General features: G+C 46.6%; 1 protein-coding gene across 3 annotated transcripts in view; it reads left to right on the top strand.

The window, feature by feature from the left end:
* The window catches only part of ctnna2 (catenin (cadherin-associated protein), alpha 2), a 244686-nt gene that overhangs the window by 206976 nt on the left and 20054 nt on the right, over positions 1-17656 (top strand). For all 3 annotated transcript variants that reach the window (XM_057035872.1, XM_057035873.1, XM_057035871.1), the window contains 2 exons: positions 16977-17128; positions 17472-17585. In XM_057035872.1, the coding sequence (XP_056891852.1) occupies positions 16977-17128; positions 17472-17585 (266 nt within the window). The remainder of the gene's footprint in view (positions 1-16976; positions 17129-17471; positions 17586-17656) is intronic.

Below are 17656 nucleotides of genomic sequence, written 5' to 3'. Positions count from 1 at the left end.
GGCAGTGTTTGTGAACAATAGATGGTGTAAATCTGGGCCCATCACTATCAAGGAGCAGCACTGCAGTAAGGACATTGAACTGTTGGCCTTTAGCATGAGGCCTCACTACCTGCCAAGGGAGTTCACACATGCCCTCACTGTGGTTGTGTACACCCCCCCTCAGCTAACGCCAACGCAGCCTGTGATGTCCTGCTCTCAGCAGTGAGCAGGCTGCAGACACAGCACCCTGACGCCCTCCTCCTCATGTCTGGAGACTTCAATCATTCCTCTCCATCATCTGCTCTGCCCAAATTCACCCAGTACGTCACTTGCCACATGTTAGGTTCAAACGACCTGAAACATGAGAAAAACAAATGAGGCAAAGACAACAGTTCTGAATTTTACTTGCAAGGAGAATGGAGAGATGTGCTCAGTTACAGATCTCCAACACGTTCTCACACACACCTCCCGCCATCCTTCTTTTATTGAAAATAGGAGGTCCCTAGTTACACAGAATTCAAATGTGCCTACGGGAGGGGGGAAACACAAGATAGCAGGTCCCAAACAAAGCAAAAGACTGTGAGTCATAATGGTGAGATTATACGTAGGTCTTCACTGATTTGATTAGCTTAGCTCGTGTCGTGGATTTTCCCCTACGCTAATACACTCAAACTTTATGTTTTCATTAAGTCAATATACCTATGCCAGTGCCAATGAATTGCGGTGCGAGGATACCACAACAAGGTCGAATGATGAGTCAGGGTCAGCTGGTTCACGATCCAAACAATGGTTTATTGTTGATCCACAATTCACCATGCATGAGAAGTAGCCCGGGCTAAGTCTGAAGTCTGACAAGCATCACCCCTCTTTTATACTATTTGGAGTCTGAGGCTTACTCCGCCCCGGACTCCCTCATTTGGTTACCTTTTCTTACTCATTTTCCACCTTTAAGTATCATTTAACATACCTATCAGAGGTCAGGTGTACCCTACAGGGTTTTTTTTAAAAGCAGACATCTCCTTATTCAAACCGACCACACCTCGGCTACCCTCCTACTTTTCTATTAACCCATTGTTATCTTCAGCATGTTTTCGAACAGGGATACATATACATGGTAATTTACCACAGAGTTCAAATAGTGACATGCACTTACTGCCGGTAATCAATCAGTAATAGTGATGGCTCGTACATCTGGTATAGGTCACACATAGTACGCTTTATGGTAGGCTAAGTATGGGCTACACACAGGTTATATTGGCCCTCTACCTTACATATGTAATTTTAAGCACTCAGCTGCCCTAATCACAAGGCCTACTCACTAGGTCAAAAGGTAAATATTGAAACCACACATTTTGCTTCTGATGCCGTATGCCTTCTACCCTTCTTCACTACATTTCCCCCCTGTGGTCCTGACAAGGACCACTCAACCAATAATCTTTCATAGGCAGGTCATTGCATGCACCGCTACATCTAGTATCCTGGTATACTTTCCTACCCTTCAGTAAGGATCACCCCAGGACAGGAGTCCAACTGCAAAGGCAGCCAGATGCCCCCACCCAGAGATCATCCAGGAACAGTCCCGCACTGATGCCTCAGTGATCGTTACTGACGGGCCCCTAGCCACGCTCTGCAGACATGATCAGGGAAACATCCTCTCATTTTGGCAGTGAGAGGTAAAACCCCAACCAGGTGGCAAAGGTAGCGTTACATCACACAGTATATATATATTTCTATCTAAGGCACACATTGAGTATATTTGATTATAACCTTACATGTAACAAACTCTAGTCTGTTCTGTTTACACAGCCAGTTACCCTTAGCTTGCTCTGGGAGTATCTCCCGGTACACTTATGAGGAATTCTCCTCTTGAGACTTTTTTTATTGGGATTTTGCTAGCGTTTGTTTGTACCCAGCACGCTGCCCATCCGCTAAACAGGCAGGCCGATACAGGTAGACACCTCTCAAGCGAAACCCTCATAACCATGGAGCCAATGCTCCCTTTTCCTAGTACCCATTCGTATCTACCTGTTAAAATCGCCTTATCATAAATAACACACTCTCACTCATACTATATAATTTTTTCCAGAACCATTAATCGTTAGTCATGAACATTAGCATAGGTCATCACCGTGTTATTCCATCAGAAATTAATAACATTTGTCACAATCAGTTTTCCTCACGCCGGCTTCTGGGTTGGTAGCTGGGAGAGCTTGGACGGTATTCGGGGGTGTGTGGACGGTGGCTAGGTAGTGTTCGCAGGGAACTTCTTTCCTCCCCCCTTCGTGGGTGACTATTCAATCCAGGTAAGGCATTGTTGCCCCGTGGCAATCTGGCCTCACAAAATCGCATGAGGACTGTTTGGGCTTGACGCAGGTGTGATATGGTATCCTTTGCTCGATCATACGTTTCTTGCAGTTGCTTCAACCTGTTGTGCAGGTCGATAGCTGTCCGTCTTGCTGCATCCAATTGCTTAGTCAACGTGTTACGTTCATTCTGCAGGCTCCTCAGGCTTCGTTCTCGGGTCTGCTGGTACGCCTGTTTCCGAACACGTTGAACCTGCTGTCGGGCTGCTTGGGTCAAGCCTATTTTCATGGCGGTATATACTCTGGTAGGCATTCCACCGATCTCAGCGCGGAGGTCCTCTGGCTCGTATTGCTCAAGTGGGTGACACAGGAAACTGGAGAGACGGACTCGGTCCTCGTTGCCGACGACGATCAGGGGAGGTAGTCGTCTGGGTGCTGGTGGTCTGGCCATAGGAGGAACCACAGCCGTTGGTTGATCATCATGGATCACGAGCTGGCCCCGGTCCGCTGGGTTCTCTGGGCTCTCTGGGCTGTACTGGAATCCGGTGGGCACCAACCCTCCTTGGCTCGCAGGTGGACCTGGCAGGAGACTCGCTGGCTCTCCCGTCTGGTGCCCATCCGACCCCTCCATCAACGGGTCAGGGACTCCCTCGCTCCATCTTGGGTACCTGTTGGGAGTATGTGTGTTTGCCTCTACATGTCGTGTTCCTAGGGGTGTGTATGTGTGTCCGTCTCTAGTATCAGTGCTGTGAGGTTGCCAATCGTCCAAGGTCAGTTGGGGTCCAGTATAGAAAGCCTCCGCCATTTTCAAAAGTCTGTGATGAAGACATGGCATTAAGTTTCCTCATAACAATAGCTTGTTTCAATCATTCTGCATAAGTTTCTACTGATTATAGCTGCCTATTTGACTAGCATTAGTCTTTTACTATCATATTTTCAATATTAGTGTTACATACCTTGTGGGGAGTGGGCGGCGATCATTTCATTTCTTTCCCTATTATTCTTGTGTGCTTGTGAAATTAACATATTCTGACTCTGGTTTAATCTCAACATACTCTGGCTCTGGTTTAATTTCAACATACTCTGATTCTGGTTCAATTTCAACATACTCTGACTCTGGATCAATTTGTACTTGTACTACCGGAAACTGTCCAGTTATACTAATCAAGATGCGTGATATTAGTATACGGAGTAATGGGATGATGCAGCAGACCACCAACAGTACCACCATCACTATTCCTCCCAATGCTATCCCAGCCATTTTTAGATACTTTAGCCATCCCAACTTTCCCATCCAATCCCAAAAGCTCTTAACTTGAGTGTTCCAGTTGGAATTTTTTACATGCTCGTCGCGCATCCTTCTCATTTCGTTCAGAACTCCTGTCAAACTGCCGTTGACACCTGTGTGCATTGGTATCAGAGTGCAACAGTCCTCCCCAATTTCATCACATATGCCTTGATCTCCTGCCATGCGTGATTCTATCACAAATCTATTTTGCAAAGCCATCATTGACGTGGCGTGCAATTGCTCCCGTACTAATGACAGTCCTTTTACAGTATAATTCATGAACCTCTGCTGATTGTACCACAAATAATTTATCCAACGACTATTTCGAGCTATATACTGAGCATTTGCAATTGGACCATAAATTGGAATCGACCCTGCTCCTCGTCCGGCTTTTATCCATGTGGAGCCTATGGCTACCTGATTTTCTGGTACACCAAATGGGACCTGATCCCATGTGATATAAATTTCATTTGTTGCTTTCCAGTCCCAGTCCCAATTTTCAAAGGTGTCCTGGGTGTCTCTCTTTTTTCTAGGGGATGCCTGATTTGGTTGCGCCCTTTGCGTAATCAATGACAACTGTCCCGTTAACATTAATGGGGCGCATATTCCTTCCCAATTTGGAGGTAAAGTTAGCATCAGGGTGTCATTACCTTCACAAGTCCAGAAGACATCCCCCAACGGCCTTGTGCCATCCGTTAAGTCTAACAAACTATATTGAGCTATGTGGGATGAAGTTTGTTCGTAGATTATTGCTCCCCCGTTTGGTACTATCTGTTTACATTGCATTTGGGCCTTTGGGCCGGTCTCACATAGTTTGATGGTTGCTGTGGTGTTCCCGTAGGTTAGCTCCGGGTACCACTCGATTCTGCTGCACCTCACCAGTCCTCCCGCATCCGACAATTTTGGAGACCCTCTTTGGACAACCTCTTCCACCTCCTGCCCTCGAGCTATACAGAAAGGGAAGATGTTGTTAGCCGGTTTGTGCACCACTGGGGGTAGTGCTTTTACTACATCATAATCGTCGTCTGCCAGAAATGTGGGGCAGACTTTCTTATCATTATCCCATGGCGGTAAGCCTCCCGCCATGTGCATTGCACAGAGGGCAAAACACTTAGTGATGTCCGGGCATTCACCTAGCTCACCTCCTGGTATCCCCTGGATTTGTGGCAGTTTTTTAGCATTATAGCAAGCAATACAATCTTGTTTCTTCCGTTGGCTAGCTTCAAACATTGATTTTGCTGAGTACATTATCCATTGTTGGAACATGTTTGTGTCCCAATGTGACGTTTTTAACTTATCTAAGTCCCTTTTTCGTCTTGAATTTAGCAGTTTTACTTTACTTTCAGCTTCCTTTACTGTCAGCCTTTGTCCTGTTTGTTCATTCTGACATCCTGTCTGTGTGCATCTCACCTGAATGATCACCGTCCCTTCCCCACGACAGTCCATGCTTTGGGGATATCCCAGCCAATGCTTACCTATTGACTCGGTTCCCAACATTTCCGTTAGTACAAAATCATAAGTATCTGCTTTGACATGCATTATCTGTTTGATTTCTCCATTGTTTCTATTCACTATTCCTTTATGAGTTGCTAGTGTGATCATAGCCAAGGCACACGTGTCTAGTGCTCGTGTGTGGTGCGTGTTTGGGTTAGTTGTTCTCAGGAATTCCCCCGTTGTTAAGCCGTTAAGGGTTAACATCATTATCATGCAACTAATCAGCAAGCCAATTCGGCCCCGGCAGCGAGGGGGACGGAGCTGTCGAATCCATGGCAGCATCTTCAGAATCACTGCCATCAGAAGGATGTAGGCGAATGTCTTTCCCAGGCGTGGGCGGGCGGTCCGGAAGCGGTGATACAGCAGGCTCAGGACTGGCAGTGGGAGTAACAACACGCTCTGAATCAGAGGAATGTGACTGGCGGAGCCGTCGGGCCGCCACCCTGGCGGACCTGCGTTCCCCATGTGGGGAACGGGAGTGAGTGCTCGGGGAGCGTGAGGAAGAGGTGGTGGAGGAGCTTGTGGAGGAGTGTGGTGGGCTGTCGGCCAGAGGGTGACTATACGTCTCCCTGTCAGCATGCTCAGACTCCGATGGACCTGGAAAGTGTCCAGGGGGGTCGGGAGGTCTGTGAAGGGTGCAATGGTTCTTATGGAACCAGAAGGGCTTACCTTCAACTTTTAGGGCAGTGGGGGTGGTAAGTACAACTTTAAAAGGTCCTTCCCTACGTGGTTCGTTCCACTGGCGTCTAAACACTCGTATGAACACGAGGTCCCCCACTTGTACGTCACGGACGTCAACGGGGATGCGTGTCTCGTCCGTGCCGTGGGCTTCTTTCACCTGTTGAAACACAAGTCTGTGGATTTGAGTTAATGCACGTAGGTAGTCACCTAGTTCACGCTCCAGTTGTGCTATAGCTGGACCCTCCACTGGGCCTCTGATCTGGGGAAGAGGCATGGGTCGACCTGTAAGCATCTCGTGAGGAGTTAGATGGGTTAGTCGGTTAGTTTGAGAACGCATAGCCATTAAGGCTATGGGCAGGGCGTCCACCCACGTTAACTTTCCGTTGCCGTCAGCCATGATTTTAGCTATTTTGGTTTTCAGAACGCCATTGGCTCGTTCGACCGAAGCTTGAGACTGTGGATGGTACACACACCCGTACTTTTGCTTGATTCCTAAAAGCTTGAACATCTCCTGTATAACTTGAGAAACAAAATGTGGGCCATTATCCGAGGATATTGTATCCGGCATCCCGAATCTGGGAAACACCTCCCTACACAGAAACCTTGCTGCAGACTTGTGGTCAGCTTTAGAGGTGGGGCATGCTTCAATCCATCTGCTGAACCTACAAACAACAACAAACATATATCTTTTCCTCTCCACACGGTCAATCATATCCACATAGTCCATAATCAGGTGTCGAAAAGGCCCGTCCGGTAGTGGAATGTGAGCCAATGGCTGAGTGAACATCTTCCGGACATTATACTTAGGACAATGGGGACACAATGACAACTCTCTGTCAACCATGGGAGTCATGTATGGCGACCACCAGACTGCCTGTAACTTCCGAATGACCTGTGCTCTAGAACAGTGATCAGGTTCATGCATTTTCTTAATTGCAATGGGCAACAAAGACAATGGCAGAACAAAATGTCCTCGACAACCTCGCCACAACCCTGGATGGGGATGCGAGGTTCGGACAGCCCCTCTTTGTACCCAAAGGCGTTTTTCTGCTGCGGAAACCTTGTCCTGTGCTTCAATCAGTGAGGCCAAACTGGTGATGGGGGCACAATCTTCTTCAAACAACATGGGTCCTTGTATTACTTGGCCTGTTGCCTCTTTGGCTGCTTCATCTGCTAGGTTATTCCCTATGGCAATTGGTGATTTACTGTTTTGATGTGCTGCACACTTAACTATGGCCAATGCCGTGGGAAGCTGCATGGCTCGTATTAATTCATTTACTGCTTGGCCATGTACTACAGGTGTGCCATCTGCACGCACAAAGCCTCTCTGTTTCCAAATGCTGGCATTAATGTGACACACACCGTAACCATATGCGCTGTCTGTATAAATAGTTGCTCTTTTATTAGCTGCCAATTCGCACGCCGCTGTCAACGCTTTGATTTCAGCCAATTGGGCCGAACAGGGTTGGTCTAGGCTAACCGTTTGTACTCTACTATACGTGCCGTCTGGCTTGAGCTGTACTATGCCATAACCTGCCCTGGTGCCCGTTTCTCCCCTGACACATGATCCGTCTACGAACAGTGTCAGGTCAGATGGGATGGGGTGATTATACAAGTCATCTCTTACTTTCATAAAATTTTCCGTTTCTGTAAGACAATCATGCGGCACCCCTTCTGTGGGCAGCACCATTCTTGTAGCTGGATTGATATTAGCACATCTTTGTATGGTCAGGTCGGGTCCTGATAGCAGGATCTCATACCCCGTCCGTCGTGCTTGAGTAATCACAAATCGTGGACTTGTGAGCATTGCATGCAGTTGATGAGACGTATATAAAAACACCTGATGGCCCATTGTGATTACTGAGGCCTTTTTGTAGGCAAAGGCGGCTGCTGCCAATCCCTGATAGCAGGGTGGCAGCCCCTCCTCCACACTATCCAATTTGGTGCTATAATACGAAATTGGTTGTTTACCTGTGGGGCTGTCTTGCATCAACACTGCACATGCATATCCTTGTCTTTCTGCTACGTACAAATGGAATGGTTTACTGTAATCTGGATTGGCCAACGCCGGGGCAGTCTGGAGGTCTTTCTTTAGCAGATGGAATGCTCCGTCTGCTTCGTCAGTCCACTGCAGCTGGGCTGATTGCGACCCTTGTCCTGCTGCACGGATCATGGCTCGTAATGGGGCTGTTTTGAGAGCATAGTCACAAATCCATGGTCTACTGTAACCGGCCATACCTAAAAAGGACAACATGTGACCAACAGTTTGTGGTTTTGGTATTTTGCTTATGGCTTCCAACTGGGACGGGGCAATATGCCTCTTGTCCCCACTTAGCTGTCTGCCTAAATACTCCACCGTTTGTTGACAAAATTGTAACTTTTTCTTACTTACTTTGTGGCCACCCTCAGCTAGAGCAGTCAGCATAATAATGGAATCTTTCTCACACTGTTCCTTGGAATCTGAACAAATCAAAATGTCATCCACGTACATCAAGGTAGTTGATTGAATGTCTAGATGGTTAAGATCGTTAGCAAGAATGCGGTTAAAGATGGAGGGGGAGTGTACAAACCCTTGTGGCAGGCGAGTGTACGTGTACTGTTGATTCATATAAGTAAACGCAAACAGATATTGAGATTCAGGATGAACAGGAACACTAAAAAATGCAGAGCATAGGTCAATTACTGTGAACCACTTAGTACCCGGGGGTATATTTGATAACAACGTGTGAGGGTCAGGCACAATTGGAATTTCTTCAGTCACTAAAGCATTGATTGCCCTGAGATCATGCACTAACCTGTACTCATCACTGTTAGGCTTCTTGATAGGAAAAATCGGGGTATTGCATGCACTACGCGTCTTTATCAGAACTCCTGCATTTTCTAACCCTGCTATGGTAGATTTTATACCTTCAATTTTTTCTGGGCTAAGGGGGTACTGTCTCTGATGGGGTAATCTAACTCCTGGTTTTACGCTAAACTTCTGCGGTTCAGCTGATTTAACAAAACCTACATCAGTTTTATGCTGAGACCATACTTGTGATGGAACCTGTTCTAACAGTGTGGCATGTTCCTCTGTTATTAGCATGTGCCTAACTCTTTCCCTTGGAAGTCTAACCTTTTCTGCTACAGCCTCATCTGCAAGGTTGAATGCGATCTTGAAGAATTGTCCATCAGGAGACACGCTGATTGGCTGGTAGTCTGTTTTTATCCAGTCCTTGATCTGCCTTGCCTCCTTTACCATAGGTCCCAGGTCTTGCGACTCATATCCGTCCGTTATCAGCAGAGTGACGTGTGGCGTTGAGTCTCCGACTTGGAACCAATCGGTCACATCATTCTGTAATTTTACTATGGCAGCTGCTCCTTGTCGTCCCACTACGATGTCTTCATACTGGAGAACTGTGATTTTGTTATTTACTTTCTCATCCCAACTCTGTTCGTATTCCTCGTGGGTGTGATTCTCATCATACAACATTGTGCAATGTAATTGCAGTGTCGGTACTTTAGATGTGTCGTAGTGATTCATTACCAAAGGTCTCCAGGATTCCCATTCGTAGTAGAGGAAAGAGTCCAGTGTTGTCAGTCTCAACCAGAAGACTTGAGCCTCTGCGGTCTGGTGTATCATCTGTGGAGACTCTATAGAACTTGTTAGTGACATCATAGGTGACATCATAGGTATTCCATTTGGCTGTTCGCCTGCTACTTCAAAGTAGATGCCGCCGGGCGTGCATTTGATTTCTGCCTGTAGTTGACATAGTACATCTCTTCCCAAAAGGTTGGTTGGCGTCTCTGCTGAGTATAGAAGAGATGCGTGGATTGTTTTCTTTCCTATTTGCAATGGAACCGGTTTAGTCATTGGTATCACTTGAGTTTTCCCAGAGAAGCCTACGGTTCTAATTTTGGAGTGTGAGAGGGGAAGGTTGGCTCCGTCTTTACCTATACAGGAAAATGTGGCCCCTGTGTCTATCATGAATTGGTATCTACGATTGCACACAATCACATTTATTTTAGGTTCTGCGTCTGGCCGTTGTGTTAGTATAGGCATAATTCCCCTCCCTTCTGGCTCCTCTGGGCACCCCTATTGCCAGTATGCCGCTGGACCCATCCATGGTCCATTGGTCTGCACAACTGGCACGGTTCCGGGTTGGATGGACCCTGGGCCAGGATTCTGGGATCCTGCCCATGGGTTAACTGGGCACTGTCGTTGCATGTGTCCCGCTTGTCCACATCCCCAACACTGGAGTACATTTGGGTACTGCAACGGCGCTGGTCCTAGTGGGGGCCCTTGATTTTGCTGTGGTCCCTGAGGTCTCCTCCATCTTCCTCTCATGGGCGGGCCGCCCCTTCCTCTACCAGCTATTGGTTGTTGGGTGCTTCCTCCCTGATTGAGGTAGAAATGGATTGGTGGCATCGGCTGGGCTTGAGGTTGGCCAGTAGGTGGCACTGCGGGGAGAATCTGGGGCATAACAGGTGCCGCCTGGGGAGCGGGAGGTAGAGACATTACAGGTGTGACTACAGGTGCTTGCGTTACCCTCTCCATTTCTGGTTCCTTCTCGGGTTCTGGGTTGGCTGCTCTCACAGCTGCTTGAGACTTGGGCTTTTCGCGCTCCTTCTTTTGTTTTGCCAGCTCCCCGATCTGCAGTTGAGTCAGCTTATTCGCCATCATCTTGTTCTGGTTGTCAAGGGCCTGTTTCTCAGCCCTGTAAGCATTTACATAGTGTATTATATGTTCGGAGAAAACGGGCCATGTCAGTTTCATCAATCCTACCACCCCGTTCAATTTGGTCTGCACCTCTTTGGGCATGGCATTCTTTACATACATCATGAACAAAGCTTTCGTTGTTTCTGTACTGTCCCACTCACTCCCAGTCTCGGCCCTCCACATCTTCTGATAGTTGTGCAGGAACTGAGAGGGACTTTCTTCTTCCTTTAGGGTCTCCTTTTCTAGTTTGGAGGGATCCATTCGTGAGGGGTATTTTTCCCTCAGAATTTCCCACACTCGTGTGCGTAGTTGGTCGAAGGATACCCCATCATGCTGGTGTGACTCTGTCATCGCACCGTATCCCGCGTCTCTGAAGATCTCTGCCGTCGCTGTTTGTCCTGCCGTCTTTATCAACAATGCTTTGATGTCGCCTGCTGCCAACTTGATTCCTCCAGTGATCTCCTCCAGTTTTTCGATCCATCTGTCAGCTCCTTCTGCCATGGGAGTCAGTTTTCCTGCAAGCGTTATCATGTCCATAAATGACCATGGTACATACCGATAGTCATTCTGCGCTCCCTTGGTTATCAGTGGGCACATCCCTTGGCATATTTCATCTGGTTCGGTGTCTCGGGGTTGATCCTTTCGCTGTCGCAGCCTCATCCGACTCTCTGTTCCCCTTCTGTCCATCTGTAGTTGTACGTTATAGGTTCGTTCTGACCTCTTAGTGCTGGACACCACTACATCGCCGCTCCTATCTCGGTATGGCAGCAACCAGCTCCCCTCGGAGGTGTCTTCACTCTGCTGGTCCGCATTGCTGTCGCTTTCTCCTTGATCGTCATCCTCCTCTTCAATCTGGCTCTCCGGCTCGTCTTCCTCCTTCCGGTCGTCAGGCAGGTTTTTCTGTGAAACGTCTGGTAGACTTTTCTGTGAAACTTCTGGCAGATTTTTCTGTGAGACTTTAGTCTCCACCGCTTCACTATCTTTTATTAACTCTTGTAGCCGTTCTTCTTCTTTCCTCATTCTTTCCTTCATTCTTTCATTTTCTTTTTTCATTCTCTCATTTTCTTTTTTCATTCTCTCATTTTCTTTTTCCATTCTTTCATTTTCTTTTTCCTGCATCTCCTCCCTTTCCCTACCATTCTTGTCCTCACTCTTATGTGTGTGCTTTCTAAATGCTCCCTCACTCAGGTGTGATTGTGATGTCGTGGTGCACGCATCCTTCTGGCTGCTACTCGGCTGTTCCCTCTCTCCTTCCTCATCTTCATTTATTACAACCCTTATTTTACCTGTAATCATTCCTCCTGCTCTCTCCTCATCCCTTATTACAAACTGTCCTGCCCTGTCTGGTGAGTAAGGTGGGGGCCTGTTGTCAGTACCTTTGTGTACTTCCGGGTCCCGCGTGGCCTCCATCCTGAAGTATTGCAGGATGTCCCTCTGCTCAGCATTTCCCAGCCTTTTCCACATGTGAGTTTCTTCATACTTTTTATCTTTATTTCTTAGCTCCTCCTCCACCTTATCACATCTCCTAGGATCAAAACTGCCTTCGAGAGGCCATTTATTTCTACCTGATGTAATTTTATGCCAATTTTTCATACATTTTTGGATTTTTCGTTTGTTCGCCGGATGCGTGGCAAGAATTACTTTTACTGGCGTTATTTCGTTTGTATTTTTGCTTGAGTTGGAACCCATGCTTTATGGCAATTCACAGTGACCTTTTGGTGACCTTTACAGATTCTTTCTTTTAATCCCCTTTTTTTCTTTTCCTCCTTCCGCCCCAGCTCTTGACCAACACAGACTCAGTTTGCTTTCATCTGTACAAGACTGGTGATTTTAGTTAGTTGCTTCAACGTTACTACTTTTCTTTATTATGTTTACTATTACACTTCACTATATTTATCTTTATGCCTTTATGTTCAATTCTCTATGTCTACATCTATATCCTTTCACTCACATTACTTATTCACACAACAACAATACAATATTTCAACACATCAAAAAACGTTTTACCTTTCACTGCTCCCTGCAGTTTTCTCTTTCCCTGCCTAGGACCACTCCTCGAAAAGGCTCAGTGGTTGACGTCTCCTCCGGCGGTACTTTTAACTTTGATCAATACATACCCCTGTATGATTGTCCTTAATAACACAACTCTTTATAAAACAACCTTTTACTTAGCCTACTTGTTCCTTACACCGTCTTTCTATTCTCTCCCTGGATAACTTTCGTTCCAGCCCGTCTGATTGAACTTTCCCTGTTCGCTCTTCCCGTACACCACCAACATGTACACTATTGTTCCTGTACCTGTAAGTGATAGGGCAATCCAAACACAAATTAACAGATTAAATACACATTTTTCAATCACATCCATCTATGTTCCGATCATACATTCAATGTTGGGCTCGCTTACCAGCTATTACTGCTCATACACACAATTCGTGTTTTTTTTTTTTTTTTTTTTATGTTCTAGGTTCTTAGGAGACAGTTTTACTGGTACCTTCAAACCACAGGTGTCCGACGGAGGCCGGATTCCCATTAATTTCAAAAATAAAAAGGAATTTTGGTATCTCACCTGTTATTGGGTGGATAAGTGGGCCCGTGGGGTTCCCAGCCTCCGCTCAGCACCCGCAGCCGTCAGGTCCAGCCGCTGCCTCCTGGCTGGCTCGCCAAAACTGTCGTGGATTTTCCCCTACGCTAATACACTCAAACTTTATGTTTTCATTAAGTCAATATACCTATGCCAGTGCCAATGAATTGCGGTGCGAGGATACCACAACAAGGTCGAATGATGAGTCAGGGTCAGCTGGTTCACGATCCAAACAATGGTTTATTGTTGATCCACAATTCACCATGCATGAGAAGTAGCCCGGGCTAAGTCTGAAGTCTGACAAGCATCACCCCTCTTTTATACTATTTGGAGTCTGAGGCTTACTCCGCCCCGGACTCCCTCATTTGGTTACCTTTTTCTTACTCATTTTCCACCTTTAAGTATCATTTAACATACCTATCAGAGGTCAGGTGTACCCTACAGGGTTTTTTTTAAAAGCAGACATCTCCTTATTCAAACCGACCACACCTCGGCTACCCTCCTACTTTTCTATTAACCCATTGTTATCTTCAGCATGTTTTCGAACAGGGATACATATACATGGTAATTTACCACAGAGTTCAAATAGTGACATGCACTTACTGCCGGTAATCAATCAGTAATAGTGATGGCTCGTACATCTGGTATAGGTCACACATAGTACGCTTTATGGTAGGCTAAGTATGGGCTACACACAGGTTATATTGGCCCTCTACCTTACATATGTAATTTTAAGCACTCAGCTGCCCTAATCACAAGGCCTACTCACTAGGTCAAAAGGTAAATATTGAAACCACACATTTTGCTTCTGATGCCGTATGCCTTCTACCCTTCTTCACTACACTCGCACACAGCCCATTCTTCCATATCAGACAGCTTAAAAGAACACCTCCTGGGTCATGCCCTGCAGCTCTGTCTCCAGTCAATGCCACTTCTCCACAGCAGCTGCATTTCTGTCGCCCTTGACCAGAGGAGTTCGAGTTGACACAACAAGCATCATGAACATTAAGCATTAGCAAATAATAAGAAACATTAAGTAATGAGAAACAATATAACAAGAATAAAGAATATAACAAGGTAAAAGCAAATAAGAGATAACTTTAATATAATGGATCTAACGCCACACCAGAGACAATAAAACACTGGACCTGTTCTATGCCAACATCAAGGATGCATACCACTCTCTCCCTCTTCCTCCCCTGGGCCGTGCTGTCCACAACCTTGTACACCTCCAGCCCGTGTACAAACCTCTTGTGCAGAGGCAGCCAGCTGTAACCCACAAAATGAAGAAATGGTCCGAAGAAGCCGAGGAGGCCCTTAAACACTGTTTCAACTCAACTCTGTGGGATGTATTCAGCGATACCCATGGGGAGGACATTTACAATCCCACACACTGCATCACTATATTAATTTTTGTGTGGAGAACACTGTACCCACCAGGACTGTACGGAGCTTCTCCAACAGCAAGCCCTGGATCACCCCAGACATAAAGGCTCTTCTGAAGGAGAAGAAGAGGGCTTTTCTGTCTGGAGTGAAGGAGGAGCTGAAGTCTGTGCAGAGGGAGCTGAGGATGAAGAAGACAACTACAGGCGGAAGATGGAGAACCAGCTGCAGCAGATCAAGGGGCAGAAGTCCCCACCTGTGGGAGACTGGGGGTGGGCAAACGACCTGAACTTGTTCTTCAACAGATTTGATCAGGCACCTACCCCTCCCCCAGCCCAGTCTCCTCTGCTGCTACCCCCGCCAATGTCTGTGCCCCCAATCCACTGTTCATCCCTTCCCCCCTCCCCCTCTCTCATGACCCTCAGCTCACACATGCCCGACCCTTCACACTCTGGCCCATGCCCATCCCTCCCACCAACACCTCCTTGCTCCAGGCAGGCCCTGAAGAAGAACAGGCCAGGAAATTGATGTGTCCAGATGGCATCAGCTCCAGGCTCCTGAAGTTCTGTGCAGACCAGCTGTATTGGATTTTCAGTCATACGTTCAACCTGAGCCTGAAGCTGGGGAGAGTGTCACAGCTATGGAAGACGTCCTGCATCGTCCCAGTGCCGAAGACACCGCACCCCAAGGAGCTCAACAGCTACAGGCCGGTAGCTCTGACGTTTCATCTGATGAAGACGCTGGGATGGATCACCACCTCACAACATGGATTCTGGACAACCTCACACAAAGACCACAGTATGTGAGAGTGAAGGGTTCTGAGTCAGATCGGCTTCTCTGCAGCACTTGTGTCCCGCAGGGAACAGTTCTGGCTCCTTTCCTGTTCACCCTCTGCATTGCAGACTTCTCATACAATTCGTCATCATGCCACCTCCAGAAGTTCTCTGACGACTCTGCTGCCGTCAGCCTCATCACTGCTGAGGATGATACGGAGTATAGAGGACTTATTCAGGACTTTCTGGACTGGAGCCTTCGGAACAACCTCTAGAGAAACGCCAGTAAAACCAAGAAGCTGGTGGTGGATCTCCGCAGGCGTAACAACTACCCGCCGCCTGCAGCGTTGAACATTCTGGGAACGGATGTCAACGTTGTGAAGACCTATAAGTACCTGGGTGTTCACCTAAACAATAACCTGGACTGGACACACAACACAGACACCCTTGTCAAGAAGGGCAATAGCAGACTGTTTCTGCTCAGGAGACTGAGGTCTTTTGGGGTGCAGGGACCACTCCTGAGGACTTTCTATGAGTCTGTGGTGGGATCAGCCATCTTCTATGTGATAGTCTGCTGGTCCAGCAGTATAATGGACAGGGACAGGAGGAGGATGGACAGACTGGTAAGGAGGGCCAGCTCTGTCCTGGGATGTCCCTTGGACTCAGTGGAGGTGTGGGAAACAGGAGGATGATGGCTAAGCTGTCATCCATGCTGAACAACACGTCCCACCCCTACAGGAAACCCTGACACCACTGGGCAGCTCCTTCAGTTAGTGGCTGCTCCACCCTCGCTGTGTGGAGAGGTATCACAGATCTTTCCTGCCGGCTGCTGTCAGGCTGCACAACAAACATAATGCCCGATAGCACACACTGAATATTATATATTTTGTTATGTAATTGTATACACCCTCTGTACTATGTACAGGTATACAAGGGCTGAGTATCCATTTATCTTGGATTATTGTATATATACATCCTTTTTTGTATATTCTCTATTCTATTCCAAATTTTATTTTTTCTGTGTGCTTTTGCTGTTGTTGTGCTGTAAATTTCCCCATGTGGGACAAATAAAGTTTCTGAATCTGAAACTGAATCTAAATAACACTTTCAGCCTGACTGTCTCCCCTGATTACAATTATCTAAACTACAGTCATGTCAAGGAAGGGTCAACTGACTGCTTATCATTTTTACACTTGCTAATGATTATATTATCCCTAACATCTAAACTAATTCTAACGTAAAACATAAACATTTACAAAAAACAGAAAATTCTCTCCAAAAAGTAGCCTGTTAAATATTCATGATTGAATAACATGATTGAAAATTTAATAATGTCCATTCATATGCAACATTATTCAGCTTATAAAAGCAACGGTTCCGGGGGGATTCTGGGGGGAATCGGAAAACACAACAAAACCAGTCAGGAATTTGCTAGGAACAGCAAAGGGCACACAGCACGTCTTCTCACACAGGCATGCATGTATCGATTGCCGCTTTGCACAACATCGTGGCAGCATGCATGGCTGAAGACAGGCCAATCTTTAGTGTGGCTTACCCAAGCTGAAACAGCTGATTGGTGTGCACTGTACTACTGGTGACATCTCACGTTTTCCTGCCTTTCGCTCACGTGGGGCTAAGGACAGTGTGAGACCTGAAGGTGAACGGAAAAGGTTGCAGTCATGTCATCAAATGGAAGAAATCCAGAGAAATGTTTCTGCTTTCTTTATCTCATGATGCCCCGACCTTTCTATTGTTCTCCCCCATTTCTACCCATAATGTCAATGTCTTCCTGCAGTCATGCCCCGTTTTGCTGAACAAGTGGAGGTAGCTATTGAAGCCCTGAGTACCAACCCCCCACAAGCTTTTGAGGAAAATGAGTTCATTGACGCATCCCGCTTGGTCTACGATGGTGTCCGCGACATCAGGAAAGCTGTCCTTATGATAAGGGTACGTCTATTAGTTTCTCTCAATGAGATAGATAGTGAAATGCTCTACACTCAAATCCTTTTTTCAGTACTTTTTGCTTGAATAATGAATACACAAGTGGAATGTAATGGTGGTCACTATCCTGGAGATGAAACTAAGAAACTTGTGCTATTTTGGAATGAAATACCGGATAAATTAGCCCAATATTTGCAAGCATTTCTTTTTTAAGCTAACTGTGTAAGTCTATTTAAAATGTGTTTCATAATTGTTTTTCATTATTATTAATACCTCTTAAAACAAGTGCATAGGCACCTGCTGAGGGTCTGGGCTGTCTCCAGTACAGATGTTGTTGTCTTTGGCGCAGACACCAGAAGAGCTGGAAGATGACTCTGACTTTGAGCAGGAGGACTATGATGCTCGCAGCAGGACCAGCGTTCAGACAGAAGATGACCAGCTTATTGCTGGACAGAGCGCTCGGGTGAGTTCATCTTGGCTTGCTGACTGCTGCAACAGTGGCTGATGTCCCATGTGAAGTGAAACGTGACAGTA

The sequence above is a fragment of the Takifugu flavidus genome, chromosome 6 (assembly GCF_003711565.1).
Source record: "Takifugu flavidus isolate HTHZ2018 chromosome 6, ASM371156v2, whole genome shotgun sequence".
In the NCBI taxonomy this organism is placed as follows: Eukaryota; Metazoa; Chordata; class Actinopteri; order Tetraodontiformes; family Tetraodontidae; genus Takifugu; species Takifugu flavidus.
The sequence above is the reverse complement of the archived record's forward strand: the minus strand, read 5'-3'. Positions and strand labels throughout refer to the sequence as shown.